This window comes from Colobus angolensis, unplaced genomic scaffold (genome assembly GCF_000951035.1).
Source record: "Colobus angolensis palliatus isolate OR3802 unplaced genomic scaffold, Cang.pa_1.0 Scaffold352, whole genome shotgun sequence".
NCBI lineage: Eukaryota > Metazoa > Chordata > Mammalia > Primates > Cercopithecidae > Colobus > Colobus angolensis.
Window position 1 is genome coordinate 1,209,306 of NW_012116844.1, and position 19,815 is coordinate 1,229,120.

At 35.2% G+C, this 19,815-nt stretch overlaps 1 protein-coding gene across 1 annotated transcript in view; it reads left to right on the forward strand.

Annotated features, from left to right (window-relative positions):
* The window catches only part of LOC105519573 (coiled-coil domain-containing protein 7), a 137,009-nt gene that overhangs the window by 10,696 nt on the left and 106,498 nt on the right, over positions 1–19,815 (forward strand). Inside the window, exons 4-8 of the mRNA XM_011952949.1 lie at positions 701–721; positions 1,034–1,066; positions 9,045–9,211; positions 10,469–10,530; positions 11,956–12,012. Coding sequence (XP_011808339.1) covers positions 701–721; positions 1,034–1,066; positions 9,045–9,211; positions 10,469–10,530; positions 11,956–12,012 — 340 coding nt within the window. The remainder of the gene's footprint in view (positions 1–700; positions 722–1,033; positions 1,067–9,044; positions 9,212–10,468; positions 10,531–11,955; positions 12,013–19,815) is intronic.

The window sequence follows — 19,815 nt, forward strand, 5'->3', positions numbered from 1 at the left end:
GTTGGTCAGGTTGGTCTCGAACTTCCAACTTCAGGTGATCCGCCTGCCTTGGCCTCCCAAAGTGCTGGGATTATAGGCATGAGCCACCACACCCAGCCTCCTTACCTATATTAAGAAAATATACGAAATACATTTGGGAATTGTTTGGGGGCCTCCTGATATAGATGTATTAGGGCCAGGCATGATGGCTCATGCTCAGTGCTTTGGGAGGCTGAGATAGGAGGATCGTTTGTGGCTAGGAGTTTGAGACCAACCTGGGCAACATGACCAAACTCTGTCCCTATTAAAAACAAAATTAAAAATTAGCCAGGTATAGGGGCGTGCCCATGTAGTCCTAGCTACTCAGGAGGCTGAGGCAAGTGGATCACTTGAGCCCAGGAGTTCAACGTTATAGTGAGCTATGAGTGCGCTGCTGCACTCAAGCCTGGGTGACAGTGAGATTCTGTCTCTCTTTCCCTCTTTCCCCCTTTCTATATATAAAAAGAAAAATTATTTTTAAATTCTAGAATGAAGTTGTCTATGCAAGGTGAGCTAAAAGCACTGTCTGTAAATAAAAAATTATAATTTTCAACTACAGATTTATAAAGTTATAATTTAATAGTACATTTTTGTGATTGAAAATTGCAAAAGACTGAACTAAATATTATACATTGTGAAGTGTTCTATTTTTAAACATTTTAATTAAAACTTTATTTTTCAGATTTTGGAATCTCTTTTTAAGGTATGTTCAATATATCACAGCTTAAGCCTATTAAACTTAACATAGAAATACATGCCAGTGAAGAAGAGGTTTCTAAATTTTAAGGGAGTAGAAGGAATTCCATACTTGCTGCTCTATATGTTTAAGAATTTTATGTTCATTTGTATAGTACATTAGCCCCATTCTGAATCCCAAGTGATATTTCGGTCAGGGCTGATATTTGATGGATGAAGAGTCACAGACACAGACACACATTTATATAAATATTTATTTCATTGCTGCAATTTAAATAGTCACTATTTCTTTTTTTGTCCCTCTTTTGTTTTCTTAAAGTGGTTTCAGTGGCAAGTCAATCAGATGGAAGAAGTAAGTCTAATGTTTTAAAATTGTTAATATTTTTAAACTCATTTGAAAACCAGTTTGGATTATGTATAAGTTAAGAATGTATAAGTCAGTTTTGAATAACTGTTGGTTATAAAGTAATCTTTTGATTTAGGTAGACAAGGAATAAGTGGATGGGATAAAATATTTCTCAGTGACTTACACCCTATGTCCCTGCATATATCTGGTGTACTCCAAGTTTGAGTGACACATGTTTTTTCCTAAAATTGAATAATGGAAACTAAGTTATTATTTTTTTCCAATTTACATAAAAGGGTGATAAGAGAATCTTTCACTTTAAAAATTTCTACCATATTTTAAAAAATCATGCTAAATGATGATATATGTATAGACATAAAATTATGTATCGATTTTCTATAGATGAAATACATTATTTTAATGATGTTCTTTTACAGTTTTGATTCAGGTACTTTGCCATTAGTTTGAGAACTACTGATCTCTGTCCTTAGGGGCTTTTAATTCTACTTTGGAAAATACTTTATATATGCTGTTAGTATATTGGAATGATTTCCAGGGTAGCTTTACTGATTTACAGAATTATTTTAGTTCTCATTTGGTCACACTTATGGTTCAGTCCAATTAAACACTCTTGAAGCCCAGGCTTTTCAAAGAAAAGAGGCCAGTTTCTTTGGGGGTATAAACTTAAAGGATAAATATAGATAGAACCTTAAATGCATGAACTGGGACTGTATCCTAGCATCTTCTCATTGTTTTATCTCTGGTCCCAGAATAGAAGACTTTTGTGGTCTGCATACTCTTTGCTTTAGGATACATTTGACTGACATTGGAAAAGTGTTAGTCATTCTTTGATTATGGCATAGTGGTCATTATCCTTCCAGAGAGGTAGGGTTAGAGTGAAGTCTACTATTCCTCTACCCTCTTTTAAAATGTGGTCTTCTTTGCAACTTTGGAAGTTCATCTTGTCATCTTCTTTTCATCCATCAACCTCTTTTTATTATTTTATTAATGGGTTTACTTTTACTATTCTTTTACACTCAGTCCTGTCAATGTACATGACCTATCCAAAACCCTGGCCTCTTACTTTCTTGACTTCCTCATCTCCAAAGATCTCGTGGCCTCCACTTCCAGTCACACTGTGGACCTTGTCATTAATGAAATTATTTATTTTAAAAATCACTAATTTAGGCAACTTATTCTTGAACTATAAATTTCTGTTTTTCCAATTATTACTTTAAATACTGGTCTGGCTGCCAAACACTTGGAATACTCGAAATGTAAGCCATTGGTTGGAACTCCTTCAATTCCTGCTACCTAACAAAATATTAACATCTGTACTTATTTTCTCTTTCATTTTTCCTGTTAAAACAGATATATTGTTCTTTCTTATACATATGACTAATTATTTTGCTTCTGTTTTGGATTTCATATCCTCTTGTCTTCTCAAGACTTTGTGTTTGTTTGTTTGTGTTTTTGAGACAGGGTCTCATTCTGGTTGCCCTGGCTGGACTGTAGTGATTTGATCTCAGCTCACTGAAGGCTTGACCTCCCGGGCTCAGGTGATTCTCCAACCTCAGCCTCTCAAGTAGCTGGGACCACAGGTGCGAACCACCATGCCTGGCTAATTGGTACTTTTTTTTAGTAGAGATGGGGTTTCGCCATGTTGCCCAGGCTGGTCTTGAACTCCTGGACTCATGCAATTCCCTTGCCTCCACCTCCCAAATTGCTGGGATTACAGGTGTGAGCCACTGTGCCCTGCCATGCCTTCTCAAGGACTTTGATTAATTAATTATTCTCTCTTGTAAATTCAATTTCTCTCATTCAATTTTATCCTTTCAATTTTTAAATATGCTCTTTTATCTCTCATTTGATCCACATTCCTCTCTAAAGAGGAATGTCCTCTATTAGCCTGTTTTTAAAAAATTATTTTGTATGCAAATTTACTCATATTAGGGAACCAGTCATTAGATTATTACCAGGGTGTAAAGGCAAAGCAGATTTATAAGCGAGTGGAGAGAAAAACAGAGTAGACAGTCTTTGAAGAATGAAACTAGTTGGGTCTTTTTTTTTTTAAAGTGTTCAATGAATAAACTGGCACCTAGTGAAGAGATTAATCTAGGCACTCTTTCCTTGTAAGAGACAACTAAGGGTATTAAGTAAAACAGTTAGAGTTGTTTATGGATTTCCTGTAACAACCCTTAAGAGTTTAGCCATGGAGCATGTGTCACACATTCAGAGCCACATTTATTTGTATATTAATTTACTATACACTATGCTTTTACTTCCCAAGCATTTCTCAATCTATCCAGACTGAATTCTGTCTCTCTAACAAATAAAACATTCTCTCCATATGGTTCCCAGTAAGTTGTATGTTGTTAAATTAAACATTTTTTTTTTTTGCCTCAGCTATAGTTAATATTATTGATTATGCCCTCATTTTTGAAACACTATTCCTTTGGCTTCTGTGAATTACATTTTCCTGGCTATTGTTTTACCTCTTTGGCTATCTTCTTTTTAAAGTCTCCTCTTTAACCCAACCAGTAAATGTTGGAGTACCTCAAAGTTTTATCCTATGCCTTTTCTCTTTTTACTCCAAACTTTCTCCCTAGGCAGTCTCATCCAGTTTTTCCATTCAAGTATTACCTGTATGCATGTAGTTTAGAAACATATACCTGTTGCTCAAAATGTTTCCCTGAACTCCAGGGTTTGCATATAATTGCTTACTTGACTATTCCACCTCAGATGCAAGGGGTCAGAAATATGAATTTTTTACTCCTAAACTCTTCTAGTGTTCCCTATCTTAGTGAATGAGTACTATTTATCAGATTGGGTAAATGTGAAATGTGGAAACCATTCCTGACAACTCACTTCCATCTATTCCTGATATTTAATCTATCCACAAGTCCTCTGGGTTTTACTTTCTAAGTAACTGTCAGATGTGTCCACTTTTCTCTGTGTCTACACCTTATTGTTAGTTACTATCATATCCATTATGCCTGAAATCCCAACCAATGCATTCATAATCACCAGGAGGAACCCCCACTACACAGTATACTTCTGATCTGGAATTTCAAGTTTTTCAATGTTTAAACCCATAATTGCTTATCTTAAATATTTTATTAATTTGGTATACCAGATACATTATCTAAAGGTTTGTATTATCTGCTGTTTTTCAAGGAGTGTTTATCTTTTTTTTTTTTGTAAATTTTAAGTTCAGGGGTACATGTACAGGTTTGTTATTTACGTAAACTCATGTCACAGGTATTTGTTGTACAGATTATTTCATCACCCACGTACTAAGCCCAGTACCCAATAGTTATCTTTTCTGCTCCTCTCCTTCCACCCTCATGTAGAGCCCAATGTCTGTTGTTCCCTTGTTTGCGTTCATGAGTTCTCATCATTTAGCTCCCACTTATAAGTGAGAACATGCAGTATTCGATTTTATGTTCCTGTGCTAGTTTGATAAGGATGATGGCCTCCAGTTCCATCCATGTTCCTGCAAAATACATGATCTCATTCGTTTATATGGCTGCATAGTATTCCCTGGTATATATATACTACATTTTCTTCATCCAGTCAACCACTGATGGACATTTAGGTCGATTCCATGTCTTTGCTATTGTGAATAGTGATGCAGTGAACATACACATGCATGTGTCTTTATGACAGGATGATTTATTTTCCCTTTGGTGTATACCTAGTAATGGCATTGCTGGGTCAAATGGTAGTTCTGTTTTTAGATATTTGAGGAATCACCACACTGTTTTCCACAACAGGAACTAATTTATACTCCCACCAACAGTGTATAAGCAATTTTTTCTCCACAACCTTGCCAGCACCTTTTATTATTTTTTTTTACTTTTTAATAATAGTAATTCTGACTAGTATGTGATGGTATCTCATTGTGGTTTGATTTGCATTTCTCTAATGATCAGTGATGTTGAGCTTTTTTTCATATGCTTGTTGGCCCCATGTATGTCTTCTTTTGAACAGTGTCTATTCATGTCCTGTGTCCACCTTTTTTTTTTTTTTTTTGAGACGGAGTCTTGCACTGTCTCCAGGCTGGAGTGCAGTGGCACGATCTCGGCTCACTGCTACCTCTGCCTCCCGGGTTCAAGCAGTTCTCCTGCCTCAGCCTCCCAAGTAGCTGGGACTACAGGTGTATGCCACCATGCCAGGCTAATTTTTTTTTTTTTGTATTTTAGTAGAGACAGGGTTTCACCATGTTGCCCAGGCTGGTCTGAAACTCCTGAGCTCAGGCAATCTGCATGCCTCAGCATCCCAAAATGCTAGGATTACAGGCGTGAGCCACTGCGCCTGGCCTTTCCACTTTTTAATGGTGTTGTTTGTTTGTGTCTTATAAATTTGCTTAAGTTTCTTATAGATGTTGGATATTAGGCCTTTGTCAGATGAATAGTTTGCAAATGTTTTCTCCCAATTTCTAGGTTGCCTGTTTACTCTGTTGATAGTTTCTTTTGCGGCACAGAAGCTCTTAAGTTTAATTAGATCCTATTTGTTAATTTTTGCTTTTGTTGCAATCGCTTTTGGCATCTTCACGGAGTCTTTGCCCGTTCCTGTGTCCAGAATGGTATTGTCTAGGTTGTCTTCCAGAATTTTTATAGTTTTGGGTTTTACATTTAAGTCTTTTATTCATCTTGAGTTAATTGTTGTATATGGTGTAAGCAATGAGTCCAGTTTAAATCTTCTGCACATGGTTAACCAGTTATCCCAGCCTCATTTATTGAATAGGGAATCCTTTTTTCATTGTTTGCTTTTGTCAGGTTTGTCAAAGATCAGATAATTGTAGGTGTGCAGCCTTATTTCTGGCTTCTCTATTCTGTTCCATTGCTCTATGTGTCTGTTTTTGTGCCAGTACCATGCTGTTTTGGTTACTGTAACCTTATAGTATAGTTTGAAGTTGGGTAGTGTGATGCCTCCAGATTTGTTCATTTTGCTTTGGATTGCCTTGGCTCTTTGGGCTGTTTTTTTGGTTCCATATGAACTTTAAAATAGATTTTTTCTAGTTCTGTGAAGAATTTCATTGTTAGTTTGATAGGAGTATCATTGAATCTATAAATTTGCTTTGGGCAGTATGGCCATTTTAATCATATTGATTCTTTCTATCCATGCACATGGACTGTTTTTCCATTTGTTGGTATCATTTCTGATTTCTTTGAGCAGTGTTTTGTAGTTCTCCTTGTAGAGATTGTTCACCTCCCTGGTTAGCTGTGTTCCTAGGTATTATTTTTGTAGCAATTGTGAATGGGATTGCGTTCCTGATTTGGCTGTTGTCTCCACTGTTGTTGATGTATAGGAATGCTAGTGATTTTTGTACATTGACTTTGTATCTTGAGACTTTGCTGAGGCTGTTTATTAGCTGAGGGAGGTTTTGGGCCAAGACTTTGGGGTTTTCTGGATATAGGATTATGTTGTCTGTAAACAGGGATAGTTTGACTTCCACTCTTCCTATCTGGATGCACTTTATTTCTTTCTCTTGTCTGATTGCTCTGACCAGGACTTCCAATATTATGTTGAATAGGAGTGGTGGGAGAGGGCGCCTCAAGGAATCTTTCTTAAAGTGTAGTTGATAGAACATATTTAAATGTCACCCAAGATACCTGTTATAAGTGCACATTACTGGATTAGATTTCTTTTGTGAGTCTGTGAGTTAGGAATCTACTGCTTCAACAGGTAGGAAACAAGGGATTCTCATGCACACTAACATTTGAGAATCTTGTGATAATCTTTTTACTGCTGACAAAATTTATTGTCAGTACATGCTGGTGAGGTTAATGTCAGTGATCATGTTGCATTATATATTGCATTAACAGAGATACATGTAGAAACCATTAGAGTATATGGTGAACTGCGCCAGAGAAATGTAGGCTGAGACTGCAGTAGCCTGTGCTTTTCAGACTTGTCCTGCTGGAATCTGTGCCCCAAAGGTCTTTCTGAAGAAACCATTTAGCTGATAACCCATTGTCTATATTCCATACTCTTTTAGTTCTGTGATTTCATCATTTTTCCCAGAAAGGACTTCTGTTAAAATTTAATCTCTATTGGGAAATGTAATGTATCAAGAGTATAATCAAGGGACAAAAACCACACAGTAATTTGGTTAGGGAAAGTTTGATATAAAGAATTATTGTAACAGAGGAATATCTACTGAAGGATATTGATAGACATTCCACTAAAGGAGTAAAGATAATTCTAATGAATACAGGAGTAGAAGATAGAGGGAACAACTTCACCTCCTAGGATGGAATCAGAATATGAATATCCCCAATCATTCCCTCCCAGCAACGCAGGGCTAAGGTGCAGAACTTCTGAAGAGGGAGCAGCTTTCATCACTACACGGCAGAGAAGTTTGCTGGGCTGCGAGGCTGGTGGAGTTTGAACTCACTGGGAAGCTGTCCATGAGGGTGGTACACTTACGAATCTGCCCTCTGTGATGCTAGAAAAAGCCACCTTCCAGAGAGGTGCTGTACTTCCTGCTGGGAAGCTGTTCACAAGGGTGATATGTTGGAAAACTTCCCTAAGGGAGGTTTTGCACTGGTGAATTTTGCTACAAAGTTCTGGGGGAAGCTGCCCATAGGAATCTGCCATGCCAGGGACCTTACCAGGAAGCCATCCATGAGGTGATGCTGTTGAAATTTTCTGGGGGTGAGTACTATAAAATATACTACACACTGCCTGAGGAAGAAGCAGAGAGACACAGAACTAGGAAGAGAAGCTTCTTCCTCTTCCAATGCCTCTTCAGGACCCTCTGCTGAAAAAGGTTAACATCAGACCATCCATCAGGGAAGAAATATTCCACTATCACAGACAAGACAATGAAGAATAGATTGTTGAGGTGAGACACAGTAAACTGATGACATTATTTTTGACTCAATTTATGATTTGTGGCTTCTTATTTGGGATCTTTCCTTTGCCTGTAAAGTTTCCATAGGTCTCCTGCTTCCCTTCCATCTATTCTGTGTTCCTTGCCATATCTTCCCTATACCCAAGCTCGGACTTCTAGTGCGTTGCCCAGCATTTACTTCCTGCTGTGATATCCTAATCTCATTCCAGTCATTACAAAAATGAAGTCTCTGTTCTAAATCCCCAATGCTGGAATTTATCTTTGCTAAGTCCTTGACTTCATTTTTTTCCCCAACTTTTCCTCCTAGCATAAGGATTGGAGATGTCTACATGGGTGGCTCTCTGAATTTAGGGCAAGCAATTATTTTAGCATTACTCTTGTAAATATTCTGTGTCATTTTCCTATCAAAATTTTCTGACCCCAATTGCTATTCTGCTTGTTTATGTTTCCACACATTGGCTGTTTATGGGTTTCTTTTGCTGTGGTTTTTGGACACTCATTCTTGCTGAATTTTCTTTAAGTAAACTTATTACCTAGAATAGTAATTATGGTCATCTTATTCTGTGAATCTTGCTGTTTCTTCCCACTGCCTGTTATTTTTTAGCTTGGTCTATTCTAAAGGTCTCAAGACACCCAAATATGTCTCAGTCTTCCCCACACAGACTGGAAAAATGCTAGTTCCATAGACCTTTATATTTTAACTTCTGGGAGTTAGTAATAGATAGTATTAGCCTTTGAGAAAAAATTATTATCTTTAGGTAATTTACCACAGTAAGGGTATTCTTAAAAAGAATTTATGGGAAACAATTTAGAATTACTCTTGTAAATATTTTGAGTTGCATTTATTGTTATTGGACTTGCTTAAAATTCCTGTATATTTTAACATTAAACAGATGATTAGATTTCAGGTTTTACATGTAAAAACCATCACTGAGCTATAATTCTGTTCATAGATAATTGTGCATATAAATATATTTGTAAAATATTATATCATTACTTGGCTATAGCTATAGATAAGAATAATATAAAAATTACTTTGATTTAATAAAGGAAATAAATTTATTTGAGGTATGGGAACAAAATGGGTATTTACTAAGTAACTGGTTAATTTTATTATTTTAGATAAGTAAAGATCAAACTCTTTTACAAGCAGAGCCTCCAGAACCTGACAAAACAGTCACTTTAAATATTGCACAAATAGTACGCCTTTTACAAAGATTTGAAGAACTGAAGAATCGCCTTAAACAGAGGTCTAAATCCTCCTGGAAAGTCATGTTGTCTAAAACCATGTAAGTGAAATATAAGAACTAATTGAATCAAAAACAATAAGAAAGGGTATATAATTAGCACTGAATGTAAGATAATGAGTCAGATATGATGGCTGTACACAGGGCTTCTTAGTCAAATCAGGTCTAGTCAACTTGTTTCTATTTGCAATTTTTAATAATCTGAGATGTACAATACAGGAGACATTAGCTGCATGTGACTATGCAATTTCAATGTAGAAAATCAGTTTCTTAGTCACACTAGCCACATTTCAGGTGCTTAGCACCCACATGTGGCTGTTATTAGAAAGTTATATTGGACATTGCTAGCTTTGAAATATCTGGCTCATAAATTCTTTTCTCAGTTTGATTAGGTAACTCCTAGTAATAAACAGGAAACTAAGATCTAATGAAAGACTTCATTGTTCATGAACATGTTCATTAAAAATTATATTAACAGCTTATCCAAGTAAAAGTTTTACATTTATAAGCAACCATGCTTTTGCATTAAACGGATAAAACATTCTTTTTTAGTGTTAAAATAGAATATACGTACCCATAGTTGGGAGGGACCACTAGTTATGCGGTTACTTTAGTGATATCTCTGTCAATAACTGAAAATAATGAAGAGAGTGGTACTTGAGTTGGCTCCTGGGGGTTGCATAACTAGATCCTTGGTTGAGAGGTTAAGGTTTAAACCATATTCATACTTGACATTTAAGTGTCTGCTGTGCACTAGGGATTTTTGTAGTAACTTTACATGTATAATCTTTGATTTTCATAACTATTTTATGAGAAAGGTACTATTATACCCCAATTTTAATGAGAATAAACTGAAGCCAATAGAGGTTAAGTAATGTACCTGGCTGAGGCCATATAATAAGTAAGTGGACAAAACAGGTTTTGACCCAAAGGTCAGCTAGTCTCACTCCAGAACTTATGTCCTTCATCATTATACGACTGATAATAATACTTTGACAAAAAGATACCTCATGTTTCTAACAATTTATTTTTGCTATTTTTGTTGTTAATGTTTTTGGTATACTTAATTATATTCATGGCCTACATGGAATTCATATAATTACATAGTTTAGTTTGACTTTTCAACTTGTAACTTGTAAGTTCACCTTAGTGTCTGTGAATAAAGATTAAAGATATGTTTAATATTTATTTTACAAACTTCATATGTCTAGACTACACATTTCAGTTCTTGTTTTAGTGTAATTTAAACTCTTACTCTTTGATATATTAAAAAATGTTTCATTTATTGAACTTGAACAGGGATGAAGAAAATCGACCAGAAGCAGTGAAAAGTTGTGAAGCTGTAGCACGGAAAATTGAAGGTGATAATATTTTATACATGTTTGTCCTTAAAAATTTTATTAAAAATTTTGTTATTATTTTTATCTTTTATAGAGAGAGTCTCACTCTGTCACCCATGCTGGCGTGTAGTGGCATGAATATTGCTCACTGCAGCCTCAAACTCTTGGGCTCAGGTGATCCTCTCTGCTTAGCCTTTTGAGGTAGCTAGGACCACAGGCACAGGCCACCGAGGCCAGCTGATTTTTTTTGTGTACAGATGTAGGTCTCACTATGTTGCCCAGGCTGGTCTTTAACTTCTGGCCTCAAGAGATCCTCCCACCTTGGGCTCCCAAAATGTTGGGATTACAGGCATGAACCACTATGCCCAGCATGTTTGACTTTTATGGGGTTTCCTAAGTGTATTAACATTTTGAAACTTAAAGTAAAAAAAATTTACAGTTATAAAATTATACAATGGTAAATTTAGATAATATTTAATAGTGAGTTTGATATTTTAATAAAAGTTTTTATTATGTTCCAGATTCTGGGAACATACAAAATGAATACAATGTGTATCCCCTGTGTAGACAACAATGTGGTTGTTACTTCCATAAAACTTACAGCTTAGTAAGGATACAAGTACATTGTCTAGCATGTTAGTACAGTGTTATGCATGATAAAGGTATGTGAATTTGCATTGGGTCCACAGAAAGGAGCAATCTGTTCAACCTAAGGAGTTAGGAAGACTTTATGCAACTTTAAAGGGTGAATAGGATTTAGTAAAGTAAAGAAGGGAAATATTTGGTATTTTAAGAAGACAATAGCATGAACAAACAACATGCATAGAGAATTACAACTGGATTGGTATTAGAGTAAGAAGCGATATATAGGGATGAAGTAACAGAGGGCCAGTCATAGTGGGAATGGATGCTCTGCTAAGGAGCTTAGACTTCTTAAAAAATTAATAAAGAATCATTGCAGATTTTTTTGTAGGATTTAATTTTAGAGAAGTTTTTTCCTGACTGCACTGTAGAAGCTAGATTTGGGGACTAGGAGTAGGAAAGGGAAGTTATTATATCTTAGATGTGTGATAAATACCTATCTATATTCAAAGACTAAGAAGAAGGGAGTCAGGTTTGAGAAATATTTACTTGAAAGTTGGTGACTGGATATGGAAGGAAGACTAGATAATGATGGTACCATCAATGAATATAAGCGAATACAAGAGCAAAAACAAGTTTTGGTGAGAAAGTGATGTTTATAATCAGCTGTTACACACATTCTTTTAAATGTTACCATTTGTTGCCTGATTGGAAAGATCTGCAGTGTTGGCAGCTATTATTTTTTCAAAGTTTTCTTTCTTTTGAATAAGTTACTAAAATTAAAATGATAAAATTTAAACTCAATTAGTATATATAATTGCCTTTTGAAATTTATAGTGACAAATACACTTTTAATTATTTCAGAATTCATAGAAGCCCACTCAACTGATGAATTTAAAGGTGTTTCTGCAACAGAACCACGTAAGTTTCCACTCATTAAAGCATTATTGTGATAATAACCTCTGTTACATTAATTTCTATAATTTAAAGTAATAATTATTAGGTTAACAGTGCAGACTCCCTGCCTTGGAGTTTGGAGCCATACAGTTGAGCTGGTTGTCAAGCAACTATTAAAATTCTTAGTTAAGGATATGTGTTATTGAAACTAGATTTTTTTTTTTTTTTTTTGAGACAGAGTCTTGCTCTGTTGTCCAGGCTGGAGTGCAGTGGCATGATCTCGGCTCACTGCAACCTCTGCCTCCTGGGTTCAAGTGATTCTCGTCTCTCAGCCTCCCAAGTAGCTGGGATTACAGGCATGCACCACCATACCCAGCTAACTTTTGTAACTTTTGTATTTTTTTTTTTTAGTAGAGAGAGTTTCACCATGTTGGCCAGGTTGGTCTTGAACTCCTGACCTCAGGTAATCTGCCTGCCTTGGCCTCCTAAAGTGTTGGGATTACAGGCATGAGCCATTGCGCCCGGCCTAGATTAATTTTTGAGGAGTGCATGTTAGTACATGGAATGGAGGATTCTGAGTTGTGATTAGAACATAATACTGAAATGTTGGCAGGCCTTTGAGGTGTAGCAGTGATAAATTTAAATAATTTGTAGATTTTGTTACTAGGAATTATATCCACAAATGCTTTCACTGCAGATGAGTAGTTGTCAGTTCAGGAATATAAAGAGCTGCTAGAGCTTGTCTGTTAAGTTTATGACTACTTGTCAATAGAAAGGAGAAATTAACTTACTCATGTCTTAGGGCTGGAGAGAATTTTGAAATAATAGTGTAAAGCACACTGTGGAATACAGTTCAAAAGTAGAAAATAATGTTTGCTTGGAACAGGTTGCTGGGAATTCTGCCCTCTTTCAGCTTCAGCTTTAAACCCAAACCTTGCCATGTTTAAACCAAGGACAGCTGCACATCTTACAGCACTCCCAAGTTCTACAGAGATTTCTGATCGAAGAGAGCTCTGACTGACTAGGTGGGGTAGAAAGGTATATAGAACTTTGGACTAGATAGTGAAAACCTCTGTCTACATCAAGGGGAATCCCTTGTACATCTATGAATCTCTCAAGAGCTCTCTCTTTTTCTCTCTCTGTCTGTATGGTTGCCTTCCCTCTAATATTGTACCTTGGCTTCCACAAACACTGAACTTTGTTTCCTAAACTCAAGGCAACCAGTATGCTCTGAGTTCCCCTTCCCTATACTGTGGACTGGCAATTCCAGACAGCAAATTGGGGTCATCACAGGGCCTTTCCACTTTATTACCATATGTACTGCTTTCACTGTTTTCCAATTTCTGAATACCACTGTTTCATGTATTTTTGTCCAGTATTTAAGTGGTTTAAGGTAGAAGAGTAATTCTGGTCCCTGATGCTCCATCATGGATGAAAGCAGAAATCCCTATACCCACTTATAGTTTAATGAAATACATCTTCCAATCACAAAACCACATTTCAAAAGGCTAAAATATGGTTGAGATTTTGTTCATGGTTCTAAAGGGGAGCAGAGGACAGAATTATATTGTATAATATGGAGAAAATGCTTTGCAAATTCATACGATCTTTTTCCAATGGCAGTTGTTTCAGTTTCTTAGCTCTATTAGTATAGACTTACTCTCTTTCTCTATTGCTGCGTTTTACTTGTTCACTATCATTTTCTTTTAAAAGTACCTCCTCTCTTCTTCTCTGGTGACATTTAATTCTCTCTTCCCTTCCTGTTTCCTAAATTCTATTAAATCTTATAGCCTGGCTGGCAAGACGGAAGCTACCTTTGTATTGCACTCTGGTTTTGCTTTTAGGTCACAATTTCATCTTGATGTTGCTTCATTTAATAGACTATTTTTTAGAGAAGTTTTAGGATCACAGAAAAATTTAACAGAAATTACAGAGAGTTCCCATTAGCGCACTCCCCATGCCCCCCACTTCCTGCATAAAGCTTCCCCTATTATTAACATTTTGCATTAATGTGATACATTTGTTATGGTTGATGAACCAATTTTGATACATTATTATTAACTACAGTCCATAGTATACATCTGGTTTGCTTTTTGCCTTGTACAGCTCAGTGGATTTTGACAAATGTATCATGTCTTGGATCCACCATTACAGTGTCACACAGAACAGTTTAATTGCCCCAAAAATCCCCTGTGTCCCACCTATTCACCTCTTCCTCCATCCACCTGAATCCCTGGAAACCACTAATCTGTTTATTTACTGTTTCGATAGTATTTCGTTTTCAAGAATGTTGTGTATTTGATATTAGTTATTTCTTTTACCTAATAATGTACAGTTAAAGTTCCTCCATGTCTTTCAATAGTTTGACAGTTTATTTCTTTTTATTGCTGATAAATAAATTTATGGATTTACTGAATTTATCCATTTACCTGTGAAAGGGCATCTTGGTTGTTTCCATGTTTCAGCAATTATAAATAAAGCTGCTATTAATGCTTTTGTGCAGGTTTTTGTGTGGATGTAAGTTTTCAGCTCAATTGGGTAAACACAAAGGAGCATGACTGCTAAGTCATATAGTAAGAGTTGTCTAGCATTATAAGAAACTGTCAAATGGGCATGCAGAGGGGCTGTACCATTGTGCATTCCCCCCTACAATTGAGGAGAATTCTTGTTGCTCCACATCTTTGTCAGCATTTAGAATTGACAGTGTTTGTGCTTTTAGCCATTCTAATAGTTTTGTAGTGATATTTCATTGCTTTCATTTGCAATTCCATGATTATGCATGATGTTGAACATCTTTTCATATGCTTATTTGCCATCTGTTTCATTTCTTTGGTGAGGTGTTCAGATCTTTTACCTATTTTAAAAATTGGGTTGTTTGTTTTCTTATTGTTGAGTTTTAAGAGTTCTTTTTATATTTTGGATACAAGCCTTGTATCAGGTATGTGTTTGGCAAAGATATTCTCTCAGTCTGTGGCTTATCTTTTCATTCTTTTAGCAGTGTCTTTTGCAGAGCCAGAATAAAGTCAAACTTACCATTTTTTTTTTATTTCATGAATTGTGCTTTAGGTGTTGTATGTAAAAATTCATCTTCAAACCCAAAGTTACCTAGATCGTCTCTTCTACTGTCTTATAAAAGTTTTATAGTTTTGCATTTTATGTTTATAATTATGATCCATTTTGAGTTAATTTTTTTTTTTTTTGAGACAAAGGCTCACTCTGTTGCTGGAGTGCGATGGTGCCATCTCGGCTCATTGCAACCTCTGCCTCCCCACTCAAGTGATTCTTCTGCCTCAGCCTCCCTAGCAGCTGGGACCACAGGTGTGCGCCATCATGCCCGGCAAATTTTTGTATTTTTAGTAGAGATGGGGTTTCACCATCTTGGTCAGGCTGGTCTTAAACTCCTGACCTCGTGATCTGCCCGCCTCAGCCTCCCATTGTACTGGGATTACAGGCGTGAGCCACTGTGCCCGATCCATTTTGAGTTAATTTTTGTGACAGGTGTAAAGTCTATGTCTAGATTCATTATTTATACATTTTTTGCATTTGGATGTCCAGTTGTTTCAGCATCATTTGTTGAGAAGACTACTCTTTCTTCATGGAGTTGCCTTTGTTCCTTTGCCAAAGATCAGTTGTGTATATTTGTGAGTCTATTTTTGGGCTTTTTATTCTGTTTACTTGTCTGTCTATTTTGGCAGTGCTACATGTCTTGATTACTTTAGCTTTTAGTAAGTATTGAAGTTGGGTAGTGTCAGTCCTCCGATTTGTTGTTCTTCAACATTGTGTTGATTTCTCTGGGTCTATTGCCTTCCCATATAAACTTTGGAAACAATTTGTTGGTATCCAAAAAATACCTTGCTGGGATTTTGATTGAGATTGCATTGAATCTATGGATTAAATTGACAAGAACTTGTATCTTAACAATATTGTATCTTTCATTCTATGAACATGAAATCTCTCTCCATTTATTTAAATCTTACTTGCTTTCTTTCATCAGAGTAATGAACTTTCCTCATATAGATCTTGTACATATTTTCTTTTAGATTTACACTCAAGTGTTGAAATTTCAGTGCTACTATAAATTGTGTTAATATCTATAATTTAAAATTCAAATAGTTCAGCTGGTATATAGGAAAGCAATTGCAATTAACTTTTGTGTCCTGTAAATTTGCAATAATTATTTATTACTAGATATTGGTGATTCTTTGGGATTTTCTATAGAGACAGTCACATTATCTAACAGACAGTGCTACTTCTTCCTTCTGATTTTCTTTTCTTGTATTATTGCATTAGCTAGGACTTCCAGTATGATGTTAAATAGCATGGTGAAAATGGGCATGCTTACCTTCTTCCTGATCTTAGGGAGGAAGCATTTAGGATTTCACTATTAAGTATGATGTTAGCTGTAAACATTTTGTAGATTTTCTTTATCAAACTGAGGAAGCTTACTTCTATTTTATTTATAATTTACAAAGAGTTTTTTAAAATTATGGGTAGGTGTTAGATTTTGTCAAATACTTTTTCTGCATTTATTAATATGATCGTATGATTTTTCTTCTTTAGCGTGTAGATTACATTAATTGATTTTTGATTATTGGACCAGCCTTACATACCTGGAATGACCCATTTGTTTGTGTTGTATAGTTCTTTCTATATATTTGTGTATGTGATTTGCTAATGTTTTATTGAGGATTTTCACATATGTATTCATGAAATATATTCATCTGTAGTTTTCTTTTCTTGTAATGTCTTTGTCCGGCTTTGGTATTAGAGTGATACTGGCCTCATAGAATGAGTCAGGAAATGTTCCCTATGTTTCTGTTTTCTGGAAGAGATCATAAAGAATTGGCATAATTTCTTAGTTAAACGTTTGGTAGAATTTGCCAAGTGAAACCGTCTGAGCACAGTACCTGCTGTTTTGGAAGGTTATTAATTATTGATTCAATTTCTTTTATATATGCCTATTCATAATATCAATTTCTCCTTTGTGAGTTTTGGTAGATTGTGAGTTTCCAAGAATTTGTCCATATAATCTAAATTATCAAATTCATTAGCATAAGTTATTTATAGTATTTGTTTATTGTCCCTTTATGTCCATGTGGTCAGTAGTGATGGTCCCTCTTTCTTTTTGCAAATAGAAATAATTTTATTTCTTGCTTTCCTATTTGGATACCTTTTATTTCTTTCCTTGCTTAATTGCTCTAGCTAGGAATTCCAGCACTATGTTGAACAGAAGTGGCAAGAATGAGCATCTTTATCTTGTTCTTCATCTTAGAGGAAAATCTTCCAACTTTTCACTGTTGGCTCTGTAGCTGTAGGCTTGTGATAGTTGGCCATTATTGTTTTGAGGTACATTCCTTCTGTATCTAATTTGTTATTTTTGTCAGGAAAGAATGTAGAATTTTTTCAAATGCTTTTCCCCATATATTGAGATGATCATATGATTTTTGTATTTTATTCTATTAATATGATATATCACATTTATTTGCATATTTGAACCATCTTTGCACCCCAGGGATAAGTCCCACTTGGTCATAGTGAATGATTCTTTTAATGTGCTGTAAATTCAGTTTGCTAGTATTTTGTTAAAGATATTTGTATCCATATTCATCAGAGATATTGTACTGTGTTTTCTTTTCTCATAGTGTCTTTGTCTGGCTTTGGTATTAGGGTAATACTAACCTTGTAAAATAGTTCAGAAGTACTACTTCCTCTTCAAGATTTTGGAAGAATTCGAGAAGGATTCTACTAGTTCTTTAAATGTTGGGTAGAATTAGGCCATAAAACCATCAGGTCCTGGTTTTTTCTTTCTTTTTTTTTTTTTAATGGGGGATTTTATCACTGAGTCAGTCTTCTTACTAATTACTAGTCTGTTCAGACTTTCTGTTTTTTCATGATTTAGTCTTGGTGGGTTGTATGTGTCTATGAATTATCCAGTTATTTTAGGGTATCTAATTTGTGGGTATATAAATGTTCACAGTAGTCTTTATCCTTTGTATTTTTGTGGTATCAGTTATTATGTCTCTTCTTTCTTTTCCAATGTTACTTGAGTCTTGCTCTTTTTTCTTAGTGTAGCTAAAGTCTTGTCAATTATGTTTATCTTTTCAAAAAACCAACTCTTAGTTTTGTTGAACTTTTCTATGATTTTTCTAGTCTCTATTTTATGTACTTGTGCTCTAATCTTTTTATTTCCTTCCTTTTACTAACTTGGGCTCAGTTTGTTCTTTTTCTAGTTCCTTGAGGTGTGACATTACATTATTGGAGCTCTTTTTTTCTTTTTTTAATGTATACTTTATTTATTTATTTGGAGACAGGGTCTTGCTCTGTTGCCCAGGCTGGAGTACAGTGGTGTGATCATAACTTACTCCAACTCCTGGCCTTAAGTGATTCTCTCACTTAGCCTCCTTAGTAGCTGATATTGCAAGTGTGGGACACTGTGCCCAGCTTTAATGTAGGTTTTTATTGCTATAATCTCCCTTTTAATAACTGCTTTTGCTGCATCACATAAATTTTGGTATGTTTCCATTTTTGTGTGTCATAAGATATTTTTTGATTTCTTTTTGAATTTCTTTTTGACCCATTGTTCAGGAGTATATAAATTTCCACATATTTGTAAATTTTTCAATTTTTCTTCTGTTATTGATTTCTAGTTTCATGCCACTATGTTTGGGAAATACTTGATATGGTTTTAGCCTTCTTAAATTTTATAAGACTTACTGGCCTAACACAAGATCTGTCCTTTAGAGCATTCCATTTGCACTTGAGAAAGTTCTATATTCTCCCGCTGTTGAATGGAATATCTTGTATATGTTTGTTAGGTCCATTGGTGTAAAACGTAGTTAAAATGTAAGGTTTCCTTATTTGTTTTCTGTCTGGATGATTTGTTCATTATTGAATGTAGAATACTGAAGGCCTCTGCTATTATGGTATTGCTGTCTATCTCTTTCTTCAGATTTATTAATATTTGCTTTATGTATTTAGGTGTTGCAGTGTTGGGTGTGTATATATTTGTTATATTCTCTTGAGCTTTTTTCATTATATAATAACCTTCTTTGTCTCTTGTAACTGTTTTTGACTCAAAGTATCTGGTCTGATGTAAGTTTAGCCACACCTGCTCATTTATTGCTTTCTAATTGCATGGAATATCTATTTACATCCCTTCACTTTTATTCTGTGAGTAAGCAGCATGTAGTCTTGTTTTTTTTTTTCATTCAGCCCTTCGATGTCTTTGAATTGAATAAATTGATCCATTTACTTTCAAGTTACCTTTAATAAATAAGGACTTACTATTGCCATTCTATTAATTGCTTTTTAGCTGTTTTGTAGATCCTTTGTTCTTTTATTCCTTGTTTGCTGTCTTCGTTTGTGATTTGTTGATATACTTTTACTCTCCTCTAAGCATTTTATATTTTTGATGTCATAATTCACATATTTTATATTGTGTACACCTTAGGAAATTATTGTAGCTATAGGTATTTTGTTTGTCTTTTACCCTTTATTCTGTAGACATAAGTGATTTACAGACTACTGTTACAATATTATAGTGTGTAATTTTACTATATACTTACTTTAACCAGTGAGTTTTATACTTTCATATATATTTGTGTTACTACTTAGTGTCCTTTCATTTCAGATTGAAGAGCTCCCTTTATCATTTCTGTAAGGCAAGCCTGATGATGATGAACTCCCTGAGCTTTTGTTTGTCAGAGAAAGTATCACTCCTTCATTTTTGTAGACTAACTTTTCTGGGTAAAGTATTCTTGGTTGGCAGCTTTTTTCTTGAAGAACTTTGAAAATATCTTCTTACTCTCTCTTAGACTGCAAAATTTT